Source organism: Patella vulgata, chromosome 2 (genome assembly GCF_932274485.2).
Source record: "Patella vulgata chromosome 2, xgPatVulg1.2, whole genome shotgun sequence".
NCBI lineage: Eukaryota > Metazoa > Mollusca > Gastropoda > Patellidae > Patella > Patella vulgata.
In genome coordinates this window covers 33,539,272-33,557,380 of record NC_065880.2, presented here as the reverse complement: position 1 = coordinate 33,557,380, position 18,109 = coordinate 33,539,272, and the positions used below count along the sequence as shown (strand labels likewise).

General features: G+C 33.9%; 1 protein-coding gene across 1 annotated transcript in view; it reads right to left on the bottom strand.

Annotated features, from left to right (window-relative positions):
• Window positions 1-13,308, bottom strand: part of LOC126810425 (tubulin-specific chaperone D) — a 33,006-nt gene extending 19,698 nt beyond the window's left edge. The window contains exons 1-16 of the mRNA XM_050535484.1: window positions 13,131-13,308; window positions 12,464-12,514; window positions 11,789-11,886; window positions 10,833-10,934; window positions 9,140-9,277; window positions 8,761-8,899; window positions 7,883-7,978; window positions 6,927-7,059; window positions 6,441-6,577; window positions 5,661-5,721; window positions 5,308-5,414; window positions 4,537-4,599; window positions 2,566-2,722; window positions 1,987-2,074; window positions 1,352-1,437; window positions 305-385 (exon numbers count right to left, since the gene is read on the bottom strand). Coding sequence (XP_050391441.1) covers window positions 305-385; window positions 1,352-1,437; window positions 1,987-2,074; window positions 2,566-2,722; window positions 4,537-4,599; window positions 5,308-5,414; window positions 5,661-5,721; window positions 6,441-6,577; window positions 6,927-7,059; window positions 7,883-7,978; window positions 8,761-8,899; window positions 9,140-9,277; window positions 10,833-10,934; window positions 11,789-11,886; window positions 12,464-12,514; window positions 13,131-13,302 — 1,709 coding nt within the window. The 5' untranslated portion in view covers window positions 13,303-13,308. The remainder of the gene's footprint in view (window positions 1-304; window positions 386-1,351; window positions 1,438-1,986; window positions 2,075-2,565; window positions 2,723-4,536; window positions 4,600-5,307; window positions 5,415-5,660; window positions 5,722-6,440; window positions 6,578-6,926; window positions 7,060-7,882; window positions 7,979-8,760; window positions 8,900-9,139; window positions 9,278-10,832; window positions 10,935-11,788; window positions 11,887-12,463; window positions 12,515-13,130) is intronic.
• Between the last annotated feature and the right edge of the window lie 4,801 nt (window positions 13,309-18,109).

Below are 18,109 nucleotides of genomic sequence, written 5' to 3'. Positions count from 1 at the left end.
GGATCAGGGGTCATATGTCTCCCTTTTGATATTATGACATCAGTCATTCGATTAATCAATCAGTATTGTTTTTTCAAGTGGCTATTTTGAAATACAACTTTTGCTTTGATTTGTTTTCTATCAGTGGGAATATCTACTCACAGCTCTGCATGCCGAAAATAAGAACTTGACTCAACAGACAATTTAATTGGCTAATCCCTGACATCAACCAGAAAGTGGGTAATTTAACAACTCTTCTAGATCTTTTAAATTTTGAACTGTAATTATTTTTAGCAAAGTAAAATAGTTAAGACAGCCAACGAACCTGTCCCAATGTGATATTTTAACATTCACCAGATGATTAACTAAACTTTCTGTATATTCTTCAAATTGAGCTATGTATACACTGAAATAAAAAAATAGAACTGCATTCTAGGGTTACCTGTGAGATTTAGAAAGAATATATTCATGGATTCACATTATTAGGTTTTAATGCCATCGGACTAGCAAATTTTCATGAGATGAGTAAAATGACCCCCGATTGTAAATCAGTTCATAAACCGTTACCACTAGTAGCATTACTTATTGTTTATCTCTACAAAAATTACTCTTCTCCTCTCTCACCCACCTCTATTGCTTAAAGGAACTTATTCACCTTTTGTGCTATATTTAACCTTTTATTTTATATATCATCCTTGTTTAATTTTTAATATGCCAGTCTACATCAAATCTACGGTTTGACATTTCACTTAAACACTGACGTTTAGCCTCATTCTTAAAGTTACAATTTCATATTTTCTAAGAAAGTCAAAACATAATTATTTCTATGTCCTTTGCTTAATAGGTTGTCAACTCACTATTATACGATCATAGGTGTCATTCTCACACTTAAAACTCATTTACACCGGAAATAATAACACAATTACCTCCCTTGTTTTCTATTGTCCACCATGGAATAGCTAACTTCAAACGTTCGAATTTGTCGATATTTTTGGCAATTTCTCAACTGGCAATAGTGAATTATAGGATTAATAGGATTATTCTTTAACAAGGTAGGACTGTTTATAGATACCATCTATTTTAAGGCTTTATTTTAATAAATTTTAAAAATATAACTTAAAAATATGAAATTGCAACTTTAAAGGCATCTTATTTCAAATCACATACGAGAGCATTGAGTAAATGCCGGCATTTGTTCACTGTGTCTTAAATATTACATCCGGAGCCAGAGTTTTTCCATAGTAAGATAACAACATCAATATTGATTGAAATGGAACAATAAGTTGTTTTTGTAATGTCGAAAACTCTGGACTATTTTGAGTTAGCGCCTTATATATGAAAGAATATGAAAGAGATAAATGATTTTTCTAACCTTATTTCTAGATAGCACTGTGATCTATTACCAACTACAAAATAATCTGCTGTTGTAACTATATCTATGCCATGTGGAAATATGCCCTAGTATAAAAATAATTAAAGTCAAAAACACAATATACTTGTTCTCCTATTCTGTTGCAGGGTAACTCCAATAATAAATGTAGAGTAGGCTCAGTTATCAAGTACACAACATCTATAAATGTTATCAACAATCATGTAATAACACTAATGGACAATCATATATAATTCAATTTTATCTGAAAATGGATTCTATCATGGATGATAATTATCCCAGAATTACAATGTTGTAATCAAAAAGAAACGATTGAACTTATACTCCACTCCAAAGGTCAAGTCAACCACAATCTTTAGTTATATATTCATTTTTGACCATTTCCTGAATGAAACTTAAGCACAAATACAACTATAATTGAAAAACTATTTTTTTTTTTTTTTTTAAATTTGTATAATACAGATCCTGTGATATTTATGATATTCACGTTTAGAATAATTTAAATTATCTGTTGAACTGTTTATTGGGATAGGTTACGCTTCTTAGAATTTAGTAACAGGATTATAACAACAACAGTATTGTTTTTATATTAACATTTAATCGATAAATATTTTTACCTGTCTTCCCACATTTTCTTGAAATGCTGCAGAAGCTGCTTTCCTGACATTAACTTCTCTATCAAATATAGTTGCTATAATCAGCCCACTGCAAATACAATCAAATGTTCAACCATAAAAATATGAATAAAACCTGAAATCTCTAAACTCATTCAGCCATGACAAAATATTATAGTGTCACAGATGATATATTATATCGTTACTGTGACACTATAAGGAGAATATGGCTGACTTTGGAGACCATCTAATCACCACGGCAGTATCATAATTGACTATCATGGATTATGCTTGGAAAAGAAATGTTTAACATCCTACTTTTCTGCACCAACTGTCACTAATGCAAACGGGCATACACCATGCATTGTGCTATGAGGGAAATTTTACCAGGACAGCAGTGCTACAGCCTACACTGTTTTCAAATTCCAACAGTACTTCCTTGTTTGTAAGCCAGCAACTTACTATCTGAGTCAACACTGCTTCCCATTGAGTTTTGAGGAATTATGACATCATACAAGTGGGGCCATGCTCTAATGTAACAATAACAAAATATGAAATCAAAATTAAAATAAACCGACTCACTTAGCAATTCTGTTAACAAAAGGTTTGATTTCTTCAGGTTCATAAGCTCTAGCAAAAGCCCAGCAGACATAACAGGCAGCATCTCTAACATGTGACCCAACAGAGAAATTACCTTTTCTTTCATCATATGCTAGAGCTTTTAACACTACTGGTACAACTTAAAAATATTACAACATTTACATCAATAATATCAGTTAACAATTAGGCCACACAAAATAAATGTCTTGTTTCTCGGGCAACTGACAGCTGAAACTGTAGGGAGGGAGGGCGGTTTCTTTTTTTTTTTTTACTCATTGATGGTGCAAAATAAAATTTGGCTATTGCTGAAAATTGTTGGGGCGGGAGGGCGGTCTTTCTTTTTTTTTTTTTTTAAATGAGAAAGTCATTACTTGTTTACGTTTTTGCTTTCCGTTATATTCAACTTTATTGTACATACTTAAAACATAAACCCAAAATCAAGTCTACTAAAACACTGAGACTGAACACTGACTGAAAGGAAAATAATTTTCCATATTTAATTCACATAATTGAAATTGGTTTAAAATAAAATTCCATACGACTATAATAGCCCTCCATAAAGACAACAATATTTTTAAAAACTAAGCCTCTTTCACCAGGTGTATCAAAAATAATAATCATGGTAAACAGTATTTAAAACTAAATCTAGTATCGCCGGTTTATTTATAATTATTTACCGAATTCCAACCAATGCATGTCACACCGTGTCATCGGTATTGGAGATTGCCGGAAATACTGTTTCTTGGGATATTCGGTGTGTTTCTCAGGATATTCGGTGTTCTATCCGGTGTTTATATTGAATGACTATTTAAATCTAACTAACAATTGGTCAGTAAAACCATCAAATCGGTAATCCAATTATTATTTTCCGGATTATCGAAACTACCGTAAATGTGCTAATAATGACCCAGATTCTAAGGTATGCATTATGACGACTATCGTCATCGTATCGTATTCTTAGCTATAATTAATTAACCTGTTCTACGGTTCATTATTTTATCAATAGGATTTTCCAAACAAGGACCGACTGAAGCCGGCAATAATGAGCCGATTACGATCGAATGATTGAAATATTGTCGCCAATGACTTTTAACACAATCAAATTCTAGTTTATCAGGGGAGGTAATTAATATCACGTGATACAAAATGGAGGTTCTTTCGATATCAATAAAAAAGGCAAATCTGCCAAACTTCGCCATTGTTCGGATAAAAAAGACAGCATGTTCATCTGAATCAGTTTCAATACATTTGAATAGATATACATGTATGGCGGATGTAGGTACATGCGGGATATTTTTTTTACGACTTGCTTGTCGATGTGCGGGCGGGCGTTACATATTTATTTTTTTTCATCAAGACTAATAAATAGACTGCACGCGCAACCAATTTTGCGTGCGGGCGGTGCCCGAGAAACAAGTTATTTTATTTGTGTTGCCTTATAAGTACTATCATATTAATACATATCTGATATCATTGGCAGTTTTTAACATCTAAATTATAAAAATCTAAGGCTAGCCTCATACACTGCCATTTTCACTATGATTCATAACAATATGAAGGGCTTTGAGATAGAACATAAGTTGTAGTGAGGATGTCTATGATACGATTTTTCTAAGATGCAATAACTTTGTTTATAATAGACAATTATATATAGCTGTAACATGCCACAATTAGCTAAGGTAGATAGAATGTCTTATTACAGTATGTGAGACTAGCGGTAGGCCATATCTTAAAATACATTAGGGCTGAAAATTGATTAATTTTACCAAGTTTGTGGACTGAAAAGTTATGAGTTCAGCCATTGACAAAGATGGTAACATGGCCTTTACATTGAGATTGACCTATATTAATAATTTCTACACTGATGTTTATTTTGGTAAGACAACCTATTACTGTTTATGATCAGTTTATATTTGCTGTTTGGAATCTTAAACTTTTAAATTTTGAATTTACCTGTAGGTAATCTTTCTGGTAATAATAATCCTCTTCTACCTAATTCAGCTATTGCTAGGCAACCTATAGAAAATATAACAACATTATATAATAATTCAGCTACTGCTAGACAAACTATAGAAAATATAACAACTTTTATATGAAGCTAGCAAACATCAATTTATCTAAAGTTTAAGCGATATTTAACAGAAAGAGTAACACATGACACAATATGGAATACACTTTACTTAAGACGTTTATTTCTGGTGCTGTTTCTACTATAAAGACAAGATAACCTTTGTATTCCCTATAATTGTGTTATCAATTTATATACTACAACATTAGATTAAAGTCACTGATCCCATTCATGCATTTCCCAGACAATAACTCAGTTTTCACAGCTTTATCAAAGCTAAATTGTATGCAAATTGATTATCTTTATTTAATTATGTAAACAAAACCAAAATATCCTAAGTAGATAGGTATGTAGATTTACAACGAATCATATCTTTGAAAATAATTGAAAACCAATTGAAAGATAGAAGCTTGTAAGGAACCCTAATATGCCCACCAGCAGCAAAGTTGTCTGTACTAGTTTTAAAATCATTATCAACACAACCAGCAGAATACATTTTGAAAATATCCACTGTGTAACAGAAAATGAACTTTGAGTTCTTCCTAATGACAAAATGAATTATCCCTCTAGATTTCAAAAGTCTGACAAGAACTGTGACCTGTAGAGTGTTCACAAGAAATGGAGAATAGATGATGGATGTGAAGCCATGTACTAACCTCCATGCCATGCTCCATCTGTTTCCTGTAACGTAAATAATTGTAAAACAGATTCTACAACTTCATCAGCTAAACTTCTAGGTAATCGCCCAGTTACACGACCAATACTAAAAAACAATTGAAAAAACATAGCTAGTAAAAAGGATTTTAAAAAAAAAGGCTTCTTCTTCGTAACCCGAAAAATTAAGAGATACTGTGTGATTTGTCTATCACATATACAAAGTTGTTAAGTTCTACTTCACTTGGTGAAAACTCAATGGACTTTTCTGTAGGACGTTAAACCCCATTTCATTTCATTTCATTTCATTTTCAATGAAACCATGGAAACTACCCAGCCAGAATAAAATATTTACCCTTTAGCTGCTGACCATCTGACAATAGTATCTCTATCTCGCAGTCCTTCTAATAATTCACCTAAAATAACAAACAGTACATTTAAAGATCCGTTATGTAAAAGAAAAGCTAAATCTGCCTATTGCGGGTATTTTTTTTGCCTTCAAATATCATATAAACTCTTTATTAAGAAATTTATTAACATGACAAGCCCATAATCAACTCTCTACACCGGAAGGCAGGGATTTATTTTCCATTAGATAACCGAAAGATTCTAATGCAGATTCAAAAATACGAGGAAAATTCTATGGGGCCTCATTTGGTCTGCAAAGGCTTGACTTTTGACTTTAACTCTGCTGGTAGACATCTATATGCTTATAGTGCCGCCAGTTTATCAGGAAATGGGCGATCATCCATACATTATTTCAGATATAATAGGTTTTAAGGTTTGCTCTGAAATTCCCACCCAAGCACTGACATGGTTTATCCAACCCTGTTATCTCTGTATATTTCTATTATCTAAAGAAGGGGGGGTGGGGAGTTGGATGACTCACAGGTTTAACATGTGCACATTAGATCATAAGGTCTGTCAAGTGGCGTGGTTTCGATTCCCTGCTTATACATGACATGCCCTACCCTGTGGCTTTTCTCTAGGTCCTTTGGTTTCCTCTCACAGCTAAAGAATCCTACGAGCAAGCAAATTAATGAAATAAATTTAACCATATATTAGTCCCAAAATGAATTGTGTTGAGTGGATTTTAAACCCCATCTATCTCTCTATTATGTGAAGAATGATTTACCTAATATTTCTTCAATAGATTCTGGTATATCTTCATGTCCCTCGTCATCCTGTATAGTATTTACCTGTTTATTAACTACTGTATCGTCTTTATTTGACTGTAAATTACTGGCTAAACTTCGATTTCCACGATTATATCTGTTCAAAAACAATAATACATACAAAATATTATAATTTACTAACACCATAATGGCACTCGAAACAATTATGTTCATAGACATGTTTATTATGTCTTAAATATTAGATATCAGGAGCCGATATTTTCACGATAAGATAACATCAATATTGATATAAATAGACCAATAGTGAATTCTAAATCATGTTTTATATTTCAAATATTATGGATAATATTGAGTCAGAGGTTTAGCTCCTTTAAATCTATTTCTATTAATGGATACCATATTAAATCTTCCACTGCTCCTTTAAATTGGAATGCAAATTGAATACATGACCTGAAAATGTCTGAATGCAGTGAATTATTTCATACCTCCAGGATATAACTTGTGTCTTCAGGAATGTGAGGCCTAATCTTTGAGTCACTTTAATTGCTATCTTCCGCAGAATTGAATTTTCTTTTTCTTTTAAATTACATTCACTTATTCCATCAAGAACTTTGGGGGCTGTTATAAATAAAACCAGTTATTAGAACTTGAGCTTGAAATGTACATTATTATGGGTCATTCCATGTCAAGTGGACCAAATTTCGATGACCCCCTCCAAAATATTATAAAAAATATATGTTATAGTATATGGCCTTAAGCTAAGAAATCCAAAATTGTACCTCTCTAGGTTGAAAACTCACCGAGTTCTATTCCTATTAGAAATGTTTCAGTACCCTAATTTCAAATGGCCACATCTCAGTGAGTTTTTTTACCGAGAGAGGTAAAATTTTGGATTTGTTATTTTAAGGCCATATATTATAACATATATTTGAGGGGGTCATGTTCCCACCATTGGTCCAGTTGATATGCAATGACCTTCATGTAAAGCAGTAATTAATGTTTCATTAATTGATAGTCTATCAAATGGCATCAAAATGGTCTTCGTTGTTCATATATATCTGTATCACTATTAAGTAGGCCTACTTCATAGAAGAAGGTTGTTCTAAAACACAAGAAAAACAGACGAGTCCGGGTGATCTCTCACTTATATGTTCTACTGATCCTAACAACATCTACAGATTAAATTATTACGCTTTAAACAGTACATCTACAGATCAAATTACCCTTTAAACAGTACATATACAGATCAAATGCTGCTTAAACAGTACATCTACACAGATCTTCATGAAAGCAGACTTTACACACTTCTGCCTCTCAAATTATACAGTTTTAGCAGTTTCTTCCAGTTAACGGGTTATAATCTTATAGATTTCTTCTATTGCATTCAAAGCTATTCATTTGTTGAGAAAAAATAGTTTTTTAAGTTCAGTTAAATACTTACCATATTGTAAGACATCTTCTCTTTTTCCATGTTTATATAATAAAGCTATAGTAGATAAAACACCACAAGCTTTGTTTATACCCAACATAGTTTCACCTGTATATAAAATACATTATAAATGTGAAAGATATCAATTACAAAAGACATATAGTAACTTGCATGTTACTATGACATTCACTAGATATCATTTACATGTACATGAATAGTAACCTCAAAGGCACATTGCCCCCACCCCCAATCCACTCCTAGTCCAATGTAATCCCCAATCATTTGATTCAACCCAAGTACCCTGCATATAAATTCTCCTGTGGAGACATACTTAGTCTATTGTCATGCATATTCATGTATCTATTGATTAAAATTTTTAATTTTATGGAAGTTTCACAACAAAAGTAAAAAATAATTTTTGACAGAAAATCTTTCAAAAGATTTCTTTTTCTTAAAAAGTAAAATAACCTCTTACCCAAGCAAATAATAAAAAATATATATCTTCTGACTATTACCAGCAATACCAGGTCAATTAAATGATTGGGTTGTCAATCAATATTAATCAACTGAAGACCACAGGGGAAAAAGGCCCTGGACCCTAAACATCATCTTAAAGTGGCAGATAAGTTTATGGTTATAGACAGCAATGTACCTTTCTGAGCTGCTAAGAGACATAAAGTGTAGATATTACTCACAGATAATTGGAAATGATTCCTTTATCTGTTGTTACAAAATTGGAATGATCAAAGAAATTATTAAAAAGTTATTCTCAAAATGGTTAAAGTGTGACATGTGTCATTTTTCCCCTGTGTTCTTTACATGGAAACCATGATTGGTCTATGACCTAAAAAGTAAAGTGTTTAATATTTTATAGTAATAACTTTACTTACAATCAGCTTCACGTAAAGTTTGAAGTGCCCAGTCTAGAAACGGGGATAATTTGACTTTACTGACATCTGGTCGGGTGACAAACTGACTCATCATAAAGGCTGCAGCATCTCTTGATTTATCATTAACAGTCAAGTAACTCTTTAAACAAAAAAAAAAAACAGAATTTTAATTCTATGTCAAATATAATGTTTAACTTACCCTTTAATAGATCAACTAAAAGACAGAGATGTAATTTTAAGAAATAATTCATATGACCATTCAACTACAGATTTTCTTGCTATAACTACACTAACATCTTAATGTCATTTATGTATTTAGCTCTAAGTGTCACCACAAAGATAATTTTATTAGTAGCCAAATTCCAGCAATCTATTATACCTGTCCTAGTTTGTAAATTCTGTCCATAATAGGTTCTTTCTGACCAGCTTTTCCAGAGGCATCAAGTCTGGTTAAATCAAATGGTATTTTACATAACATGGACATCCAGAGTAAAATAATATATCTTGTTTCCCAGCACTGAAATAGTAAATTTAATGTGAAATTTAGTTGAGCTTGAACACATTTATGTAAGATATAATATATTGCTATGGCATATTTTTTGGTGGTAAGCATTATTCCAGAATTAAAAAAAGAGTGGATGCCAGATGGACAAAAGACAGACAGACAACAATATACAATCACATTTCAATGTGGGCATATACATGTATAAACCTCTTGAATTTTTAGATGTAAGACAATTTTATAGTCTTACTTCCATTGTGTAAAAAAAATCATTAATGGTTAAAATTGGTCACTATCTGATTAATATGCATGCAGAACTTCAACTGTTACTTACTGCTGGACGATAATTTCAATAAATCACAATATATAAATTTTATTGACAATAATTTTTGACAGTTGAAAATACAGCAATAATATATCATTTGTCCTTAGATTGTTGTCATTTCTTCTATAATATTCTCTGATAGATATTATGGTATTTTATTAAAAAATAGTTAGTGTGAGCTTGTCCTTATAATGATTCAAATTTATTTTCCCATATACCTACATGGTGTTTCTACTACCAGTATTAAAGGGACTCTGTCAAATTTTATGATTTTAAAATGTTTTCATATTGGTATACAGGGAATTAAAAATAGCATGTCTATTGTCTAATGTTAAAAATACATGTATATCTTTAATAACAAAATTAAAAGCAAGAAAACCCACAAGTTACTTTTAACCACCATTAATACCAGATAAAAAAAGATTTTTTGAGTCTTCTTGCTTGGAGCACTATAATATTGCAATAATGGCTATTTATGTTATTGATTTTTAAAATTTGAAATATCCTACAGCCCCACTGGTAATTCATCTGAATACATATAGGGTTTGCCAGAATTGGCTATAAGACAGATTTCCAGAAACTTCAAACACATCGGATTCCATTACTAGAATTATGTACATTAGATATTAATTAAGACAGCACCAGTTTAATTAATAAACAGGACACACTACTAAATCAGGCTACCAATTACCAATGGTATCTAACATTACAAATGGCACAAAATGTGTATTATTTAATGCTTTAATTTTCCTTGCGTTTCAAATGGATTACATATTTAACATGTATGCTTACATGTATTTTATATACCTTTCAATTCTTTATATATATTAAAGTTGATAAATAAAAGAGACACTAACACTGTTTTCATCGTCAGATATTGTTACACCTCTAGGTATTAACAATAATGCTCAAACCATCTTTCCCATCAACACTTTTTAGACTTTCCTTCCACATTTTTCGGTACTTTCCCCTTTTTCACGCGCTCTTGGTTCCACACTCTTCATCACAGTTCTCTATGACATCATTTCTGTTTCCTTAGAGATGATTTTTAAATGTTTTATTTACTACCTTGAAGAAGAAGAGGGTACCTCTTCGAAATGTTGGTGTAACAATATCTGACGATGAAAACAGTGTTAGTGTCTCTTTTATTTATCAACTCAAACATACATGAAATGTTACTCATGTACCATACTTTTCGTAAATATAAATTAAGAAAATGTATAAATATAAAAGTAGATATTATACCGTAAAATCTGTAGGATCTTGTTTGACTAGTAACGCCATAACAGGTTCAACATCTGCTACTTCATGTGGTAAAAAACGGACTATAACTTTATAACCTCTCATCTGAAATACAAACATAATTATTACGCTGTGGGCACTGACAGTGAAAACAACTTATATTGTAAATGTCAAATCAAATTATTTGTGTTGGGGGTTTAGTGGTTTACAGTCAAAACTTTACAAAAACTTTATAACCTCTCATCTGAAATACAAACATAATTATTACGCTGTGGGCACTGACAGTGAAAACAACTTATATTGTAAATGTCAAATCAAATTATTTGTGTTGGGGGTTTAGTGGTTTACAGTCAAAACTTTACAAAATGTTCAGAAATCTGCAGAGTTCAGAATAGATAAACTATATATTATATTACCGGTAATACTGACAATTTTGACAATTACTAAAGACAATCAGATGTATAAACAGTCGTGAAGTTTATTATCATTCTTGTCACTACTAATTGCTCTTTTTGTCATTCTAATAATTAACAGGTTAACAAACAACCACAGAAGTCATATAACTAGTATAGGTAAACACAGCGTGAACATAATGTCCTTAAGCTTATTTTATTAACATAATTCATGTGTACATCCAGTTGATTCTTTTTATTTAATTCATATTATAGCTCAGTGGTTGAGGCACTGGCCGAGAAAGTTCCTCAAGATTTTTCTGGCACAAGGAAAAGTGTCTAATCATTCGGATGGGAGAAAAACCAAGGTTCCATGCACATAAATAACCCCTTGACAATAGGAATTCAATTGCTGTTCCGGCAAATCTTTCCTTCTTAGCACATGTATGGTGTATGCCTCTACATGTCTTCATCAGACCAAATGGTGCAGAAAAATATTATAAACTTAACCCCCATTTCATTCATATTCATTCATATCATGTCATCATCTTCATTACCATATTATACCTTTGTTATAAGATAGACATACTTAAATGCCTCATTTATTAATTCTGTTGGACTATCATTGCTTCTTGTTATTTTGAGTAAGTCTGTCAATATCAATTCTATAAAAAATATCAAGAAATTAAATTTAATTAAGACAAGTTGAATAATGTGAAACATCTCTGACATAGCATGCATGTATCATTATCAACAGAACTAAAATGACATAACAAGACCTCAATTTGATTAAAATACATATCTTTATTTAATTTCGTTTTTTATACTTTCGATGGCTTACACTACATGAAGATCTGACCAGTTGTACCAGGAGGTCGCGTCAGGTTATACGAGCAGCTTTTGACCCTATGACATCAGACATTGATTAATCAATCAGCGTGACATTTCTAGGGGTTTACCCACAGTTCCGTGCAGAGCACGCTAAAAACTCACTGTAACAGATCATTTTATTGGCTAATTTCTCACATCAACTAGAACACCTGTTATATATAACAACCCTTCCAGATCCTAGTGTTGTGAAGACAAGCAAAACGAAATTTTGAACAATAAAAAATGAAACAAAATAGGATCTGTGTTTTAATCAGATTGACAAGTCTTCATAGTTTGCACACCATACAAATAAACAGTGATTTCCCAGCATTAATTCTTGAGAAATGTTGGTTTGTTAAATAAAATACTTACCAATATGAGGATCTATCAGGTGCGGTTGTGCTTGATAATAATCAACAATTTCTAGAAAGATAATTTAAAATACACGTAGCCTATCTTAATTTTAAAAACCAGACAACATTAATTGTAGGTCTACTGAATCCCATAAAATTTTTGTCTGTGTGGTAACGATACCGTACCGACATACTGTATAGCCTATTAGTGTAGGCTGTGATCCAAGCAAAATCGTAAAAATTAACATAAGATTTACCTAGGGCTAGGGCAAAAAACTAATGGTAGGCCTACCGTACATAATATTTGTCTCCCCCGTGTGACGTTTTTAGAGACAAATAGACTAAATAATCCAGCCTGTGGTTACCCACCCTGTGGTTACCCACCATACAAGACTTGTTCAGATGGCCTAGGTTGGTGGTTTGTCATTAATACTAGACTTCTCTTCTAAATAATAAGTAGACTGAATCTAGCTCTGAATCTGACGATCATGTCTTGCCTTTATTTACGTAAAACCCAACAACAAATAAAATGTTCACCTGTTAATATCAATAAATGATGTTAGATATAATAGATATGAATGGATGGACTTTATAAGATCCATCCATGGCGATATGACATTCATTATGAGCCGAACAGACAAGTGGAATTTTTCTTAAAAAATGACAGTCGATTGGTGATGACTCACGTGTAATTCTCTCAAATGACAGTTCCCGTTTTGTCTGATCATTGTAGATATCGGGAAGTTTGGAAATTAAATCTTTTACTTCGGCTAAATCTTTAAATTCTTCATGAAAACAACAGTCGGAAGTGTTTTCAATATCATCAGGGTTTTGCATGTCCACTTTGTCGACCGCCATATTTGTTGAATGTTGCTATAGAGTTAGCTCCCTTTAATCTCCAAATTGACATTTCAAAACGGGTCCGTATCCCGCGTATCTGTCGCTTTTTTTTTTTTTTTTGGACAAAAATATTTGGCAGATGCTAATTGTAGGCCGGTAGGGGACGTTCGGAAATTTCCAGAGTCCACATGGCCGCTTTATATAAATGAATATTTTGGGGAATACTAACCCTAACCCATTTAGGGGGGGGGGGGGGTCTGCTAAAAACGGTTAGGGTTAGCATGTAGGCCTACTCCGATTGATTATTTAAGCAAAATCAAAATATCAACGGATAATCTCCCAGCTTAGTCTAACGAATCATGGGATCGGGGGGGGGGGGGGGGATTTATAGTAGACTACGATTAACTCAAAAGTCCCATTGGGTGGCCGATATGTAGGACTATTCTAATTTAGATTTGAAAACATGAAGTTCATTCTCTGGTTCATCATTCGGGCCACATTTTGACTCCTGGCTGTTGCATTCGATAGGGCCCCGTTTACACAAAAGTTCGTAACTTGATCGACTTTTGGCTAAAGGGTTCTCGTATAGATTTCTGTTACTTGTGTTAGTGATTATGTGTCTTTAAAAAGAACTGGATGGGGTTTAAACCTTGATGGCAGTTTGAAATTCGTGATCTAGGTCTAATAAGCCCAAAATGTTCAACATAACCTTATTTTAACTTGTCTAAAGCTGCGTTCGCACTAGCGGTTTAATCTGAATTGAATTCGGAATAAAGTCTTATTCAATTCCGGACTTTGGCGTCACACTCAATTCGATAAAAACCGAACTGAATTTGAATTAACGAATCCGTATATTTTTCCGAATTCAACCTGGAACAATTATTCCGAATCGGGTTATTCGCAGTCAAGATTTGAGTGTGACACGCTTGATTCAGATCAACAGTTTTACCGGAAACGATAACTTTGAGCGCATGTTGGGTGTAGCCTACATAACTGTAGCCCTTCGTCACTGAAGCAAATACTGCGGCAACATAACCAGCTAACGATAGGTTGTCAGGCAACGAAACATACGCCCTCAGCAGCTTAGTCCTCCGACAGTCAACAAGGGTTGTGGCATACTTTTACTTTTGTCAGTAATGCACACATTTACAACACACTAAATTCTGATTATGAGTTCTGCGCTATACTAACATTTAATATCATAACTCTTGCAGTAATTATCGTAAATCTTTCAAAATCAATTGGCTTCTTCATCCATGACCTTAAACACTGTGCATAAATATCATGGGCCATAACTCTGACATTAATTATCGTAAATCGTTCAAATTCAATTTGCTTCTTCACCCATGACCTTAAACACGTACTGTGCATAAATTTAAAGTCATTCAGATATTAACATTAGCCTCTAGCGCGTCCGACGGGGGCGACGACAATATACGACCAAATTTCAATGTGGGCATATAAAAATCCAAATATAAAGGTAGGTGTGTTCAGATCACAGCTGACCCTTCATGGTCTAGACCTTTGGGGCAGGGCAGGTAAGCTTTAGTCGTCTCGAGAGTCTCTAGCATGTATTGCATATAGCTGGATAAAAATGGCAACAAAATGTATTGCTTTACATTATGTATGTTTAGTGCTCAAAGGATTTGAGCCACGATGGTTCAGTGAGTAAGAAGCTGGCTCTCTAGTCTGGTGGTCAAGGGTTTTCTCCCGGTGTTTACCGAAAACGTTCATCTTGATTTTCCAGCGTGGTTTCCCAATGTCAGTCTTGCAGGGCGGAGTTCCTGACAAATGAAATGAAATGAAATGGGGTTTAACGCCCTACTGTTCTGCTCCTAACCTGGGCTTATGAAGACGGGCATACGCCATACAGTGTGCTATGAGGGAAATTTTGCCCGGGCAGCGGCGCTATGGTCTACTCTTATATCGAATTCCAACTGCCAAGGTATCTTTTACGTGCACGCCAATGTGTACACGAGACCTCGGTTTTTCGTCCCATCCGAACGACTAGACAGCTGTCCTTGTCAGGCCCTCCATCCAGCATCACTGACAAGGGGAAACCACGCCGGAAAGTCTGAATGAACTTTCTCGACCAATGCACGGATCGAACACCCGACCTCCAGGATAGCGAGCCAGCCTCTTACCCACTTAGCCACGTGATCCCCCAGGGCCTGACAAGGACAGCTGTCTAGTCGAACGAAAGACAGGTCCCGTGTACGTAAAAAATCCCATGATAGTTGGAATTCGATAAAAGCGTAGGCTGTAGCGCCGCTGTCCTGGGAAAAATGGTCTATGCCCGTCTTTATAAGACCAGTCGGACCAGAACAGTAGGAAGTTTAATCCCATTTCATAATCCATGACAGCTGGAATTAAGGCATGTCTGTCTTCATTAGGCAGGTCGGTGTAGAAAAGTAGCGAGTTATACCACATTAAATTTCATTTATAACTTGTATTTAATTATTTCACACTCATGAATTTCTTACTTAATTTTCATTCAAATGAAATATTTACGTGACGTATCTTATTGTCACACAATCATCTTTGTCGTCGAGATTTATAAATATATGGGATTGGAAGCTATCGTTACTCCTTGTGGCTTTGTCAACATTTCAATTATCCGTAGTTTAAACTTGGATATGATGCCATAACGCGATTCCTAAAGATTTTCTGTCACAGTAAAACATAAAAACAGGACAATTGGCAGATGGATTATCGATAGTTAATACACAATTGTTATAGATCATCGATATGTAAGTTCACCGAGTTATATATATTCTAATATGTCCATCATGATTTGAGTTCATATAAATTGGAAAAGATGTACATTTAACTTTGTTCAGCAATGCATTAACAAAAACAGAACCTAATCAAGCAAGACAAAAACAAGACATATTTTTTTGAATAGGTTCTTTTATTGATAAAAGAAGTTCTTATAGGCATAATGAATTAGTTATTTTTACAATAAATGGACAGTAGCTGCCTTGTAGTCTTCACGAACACCGATATTCGTGAGTCATTACGGTTACTTTTTATCTGCCATCATCGACTAGCTTCTAACTTTATGGACACACGTTTCAGAAATATGTACTTAATCTCGTATGTCTTTAGTATACTTTGTTAATCTGATATGTTCGTCTAACGTAATGTCGCCGTTTGTTTCACTGCTAAAATTATTATCATCCTTAAGTTTCCCTTCGGTTCTAGAATTTATTACAATACTATCCTTACTATCCTGCAATAAAGAGAACAGAATATTGTATCATTATGTTAATAACTTGAGCCGACAGTATAGGTCGCCCGGCAAAAATATACACCAAACCAACAGATAGATAATCAACATGAATTTCATAATAGAGGAGAATAACTCTAGAAGTTAACAAAATTCGTTGGAAATCAAGAGACTTCTTTATTTAATGAGATAGCAACACATGGCATTTCCAAATGTAGGTCTATTAAACCGATGTTTAAAACAACGTGTGGGCCATAACCCTGTTAATGATTATTAACCAGCATTTACAACAATAATTCGCTTGCGCGTAGGGGTCTCTAGTACTGGGAGGAAACCGGTGGACACAGAGAAAACCCACTTCTTGTCAGAAAACGAAACCATGCTGCAGACTCAATGACGGGCCTTGTGATTTAACGCACACGCGTGAACCCCCCCCCCCCCATGGTGTATTGTTAAATCATCCGACCTGCCGACCCTATACTAATAAGTCACTTTATTAAAAACACCATTATATACATGTATTTTTTTATTTATGTTTTTGTTGTTGTTGTTTGGCTTAATAAGTCATGTCACTAATATATAACACAGAAAGTCCGTTTGTTTGTTTTTCTTTGTTTGGGAAACCAAAGGGGTGAACTCATGAATTTTAAAGTATCTTCATAAAAACCAGCTTTTAACAAGAAATTTAATATTTATTATGTATTTGGTACAGTATGTAATGATGTGATATTATGTATGTTAAATAACTGGATATTTGTCACCCTTGCAACGCGGGGACCGTGGTGACTCAGTGATTAAGATGTTGTCCGCTAACTGGAGGCCCCGTGTTCGATTTCGGTGTTGGCATTTCGGCGTGGTGTAGGATGGGGGACTGGAAATGGACAACGTATAGTCGTTCGGATGGGACAACAACGAGGTCCGGTATACGCATTGGCGTGAACGTAAAAGAACCTTTGACAGTTAGAATTCGAAATGGGAGTAGACCGTAGCTCCGCTGTCCGGGAAAAATTACCATCATAGCACACAGCATGACGTTTGATTAGCCCAGTCGGTGCAGAAAAGTTAAACTAAACCCCGTTGCGTTTCATTTCAATTCCCTTGTAACGTCAGATAACTAAACTAGTAATAGGCTATGTAACTGGTATTATCAATCCTGCCATTTGTAGGCAATGCAAAAAAAAAAAATACATAGACTTACTTTATTATGTTTAACTCCAAAATATAAGTATTGTCGTATATGAGACGGTAAGCAAGGTACAAAAATATCAAATATAGGGCAAATTAATCTTGGATCTAATTCTGATGGATCTTGTCGCCCTGAAGAAAAAGTAAAAAAAAACCATTGTATAACAACCTCAAAGTAGATAGCAAATAATTCACAAGGACCGGAAATGCAATTTTGTGAAGATTAAATTTAGGCTCGATACACATTTTCTTGTTATTTGTCTCTCTATTTGCCTTGCTATCCTCCGATCTCTGTCGTTCTTGTCCAGCTGGAATAAGCACACAATAAGATGGTCTTTTAACATCATCACATGTTACCTTAAAAATATTTCAGAATATGTATTTTTTTCTTGTGGTGGGGGGGGGGGAGAT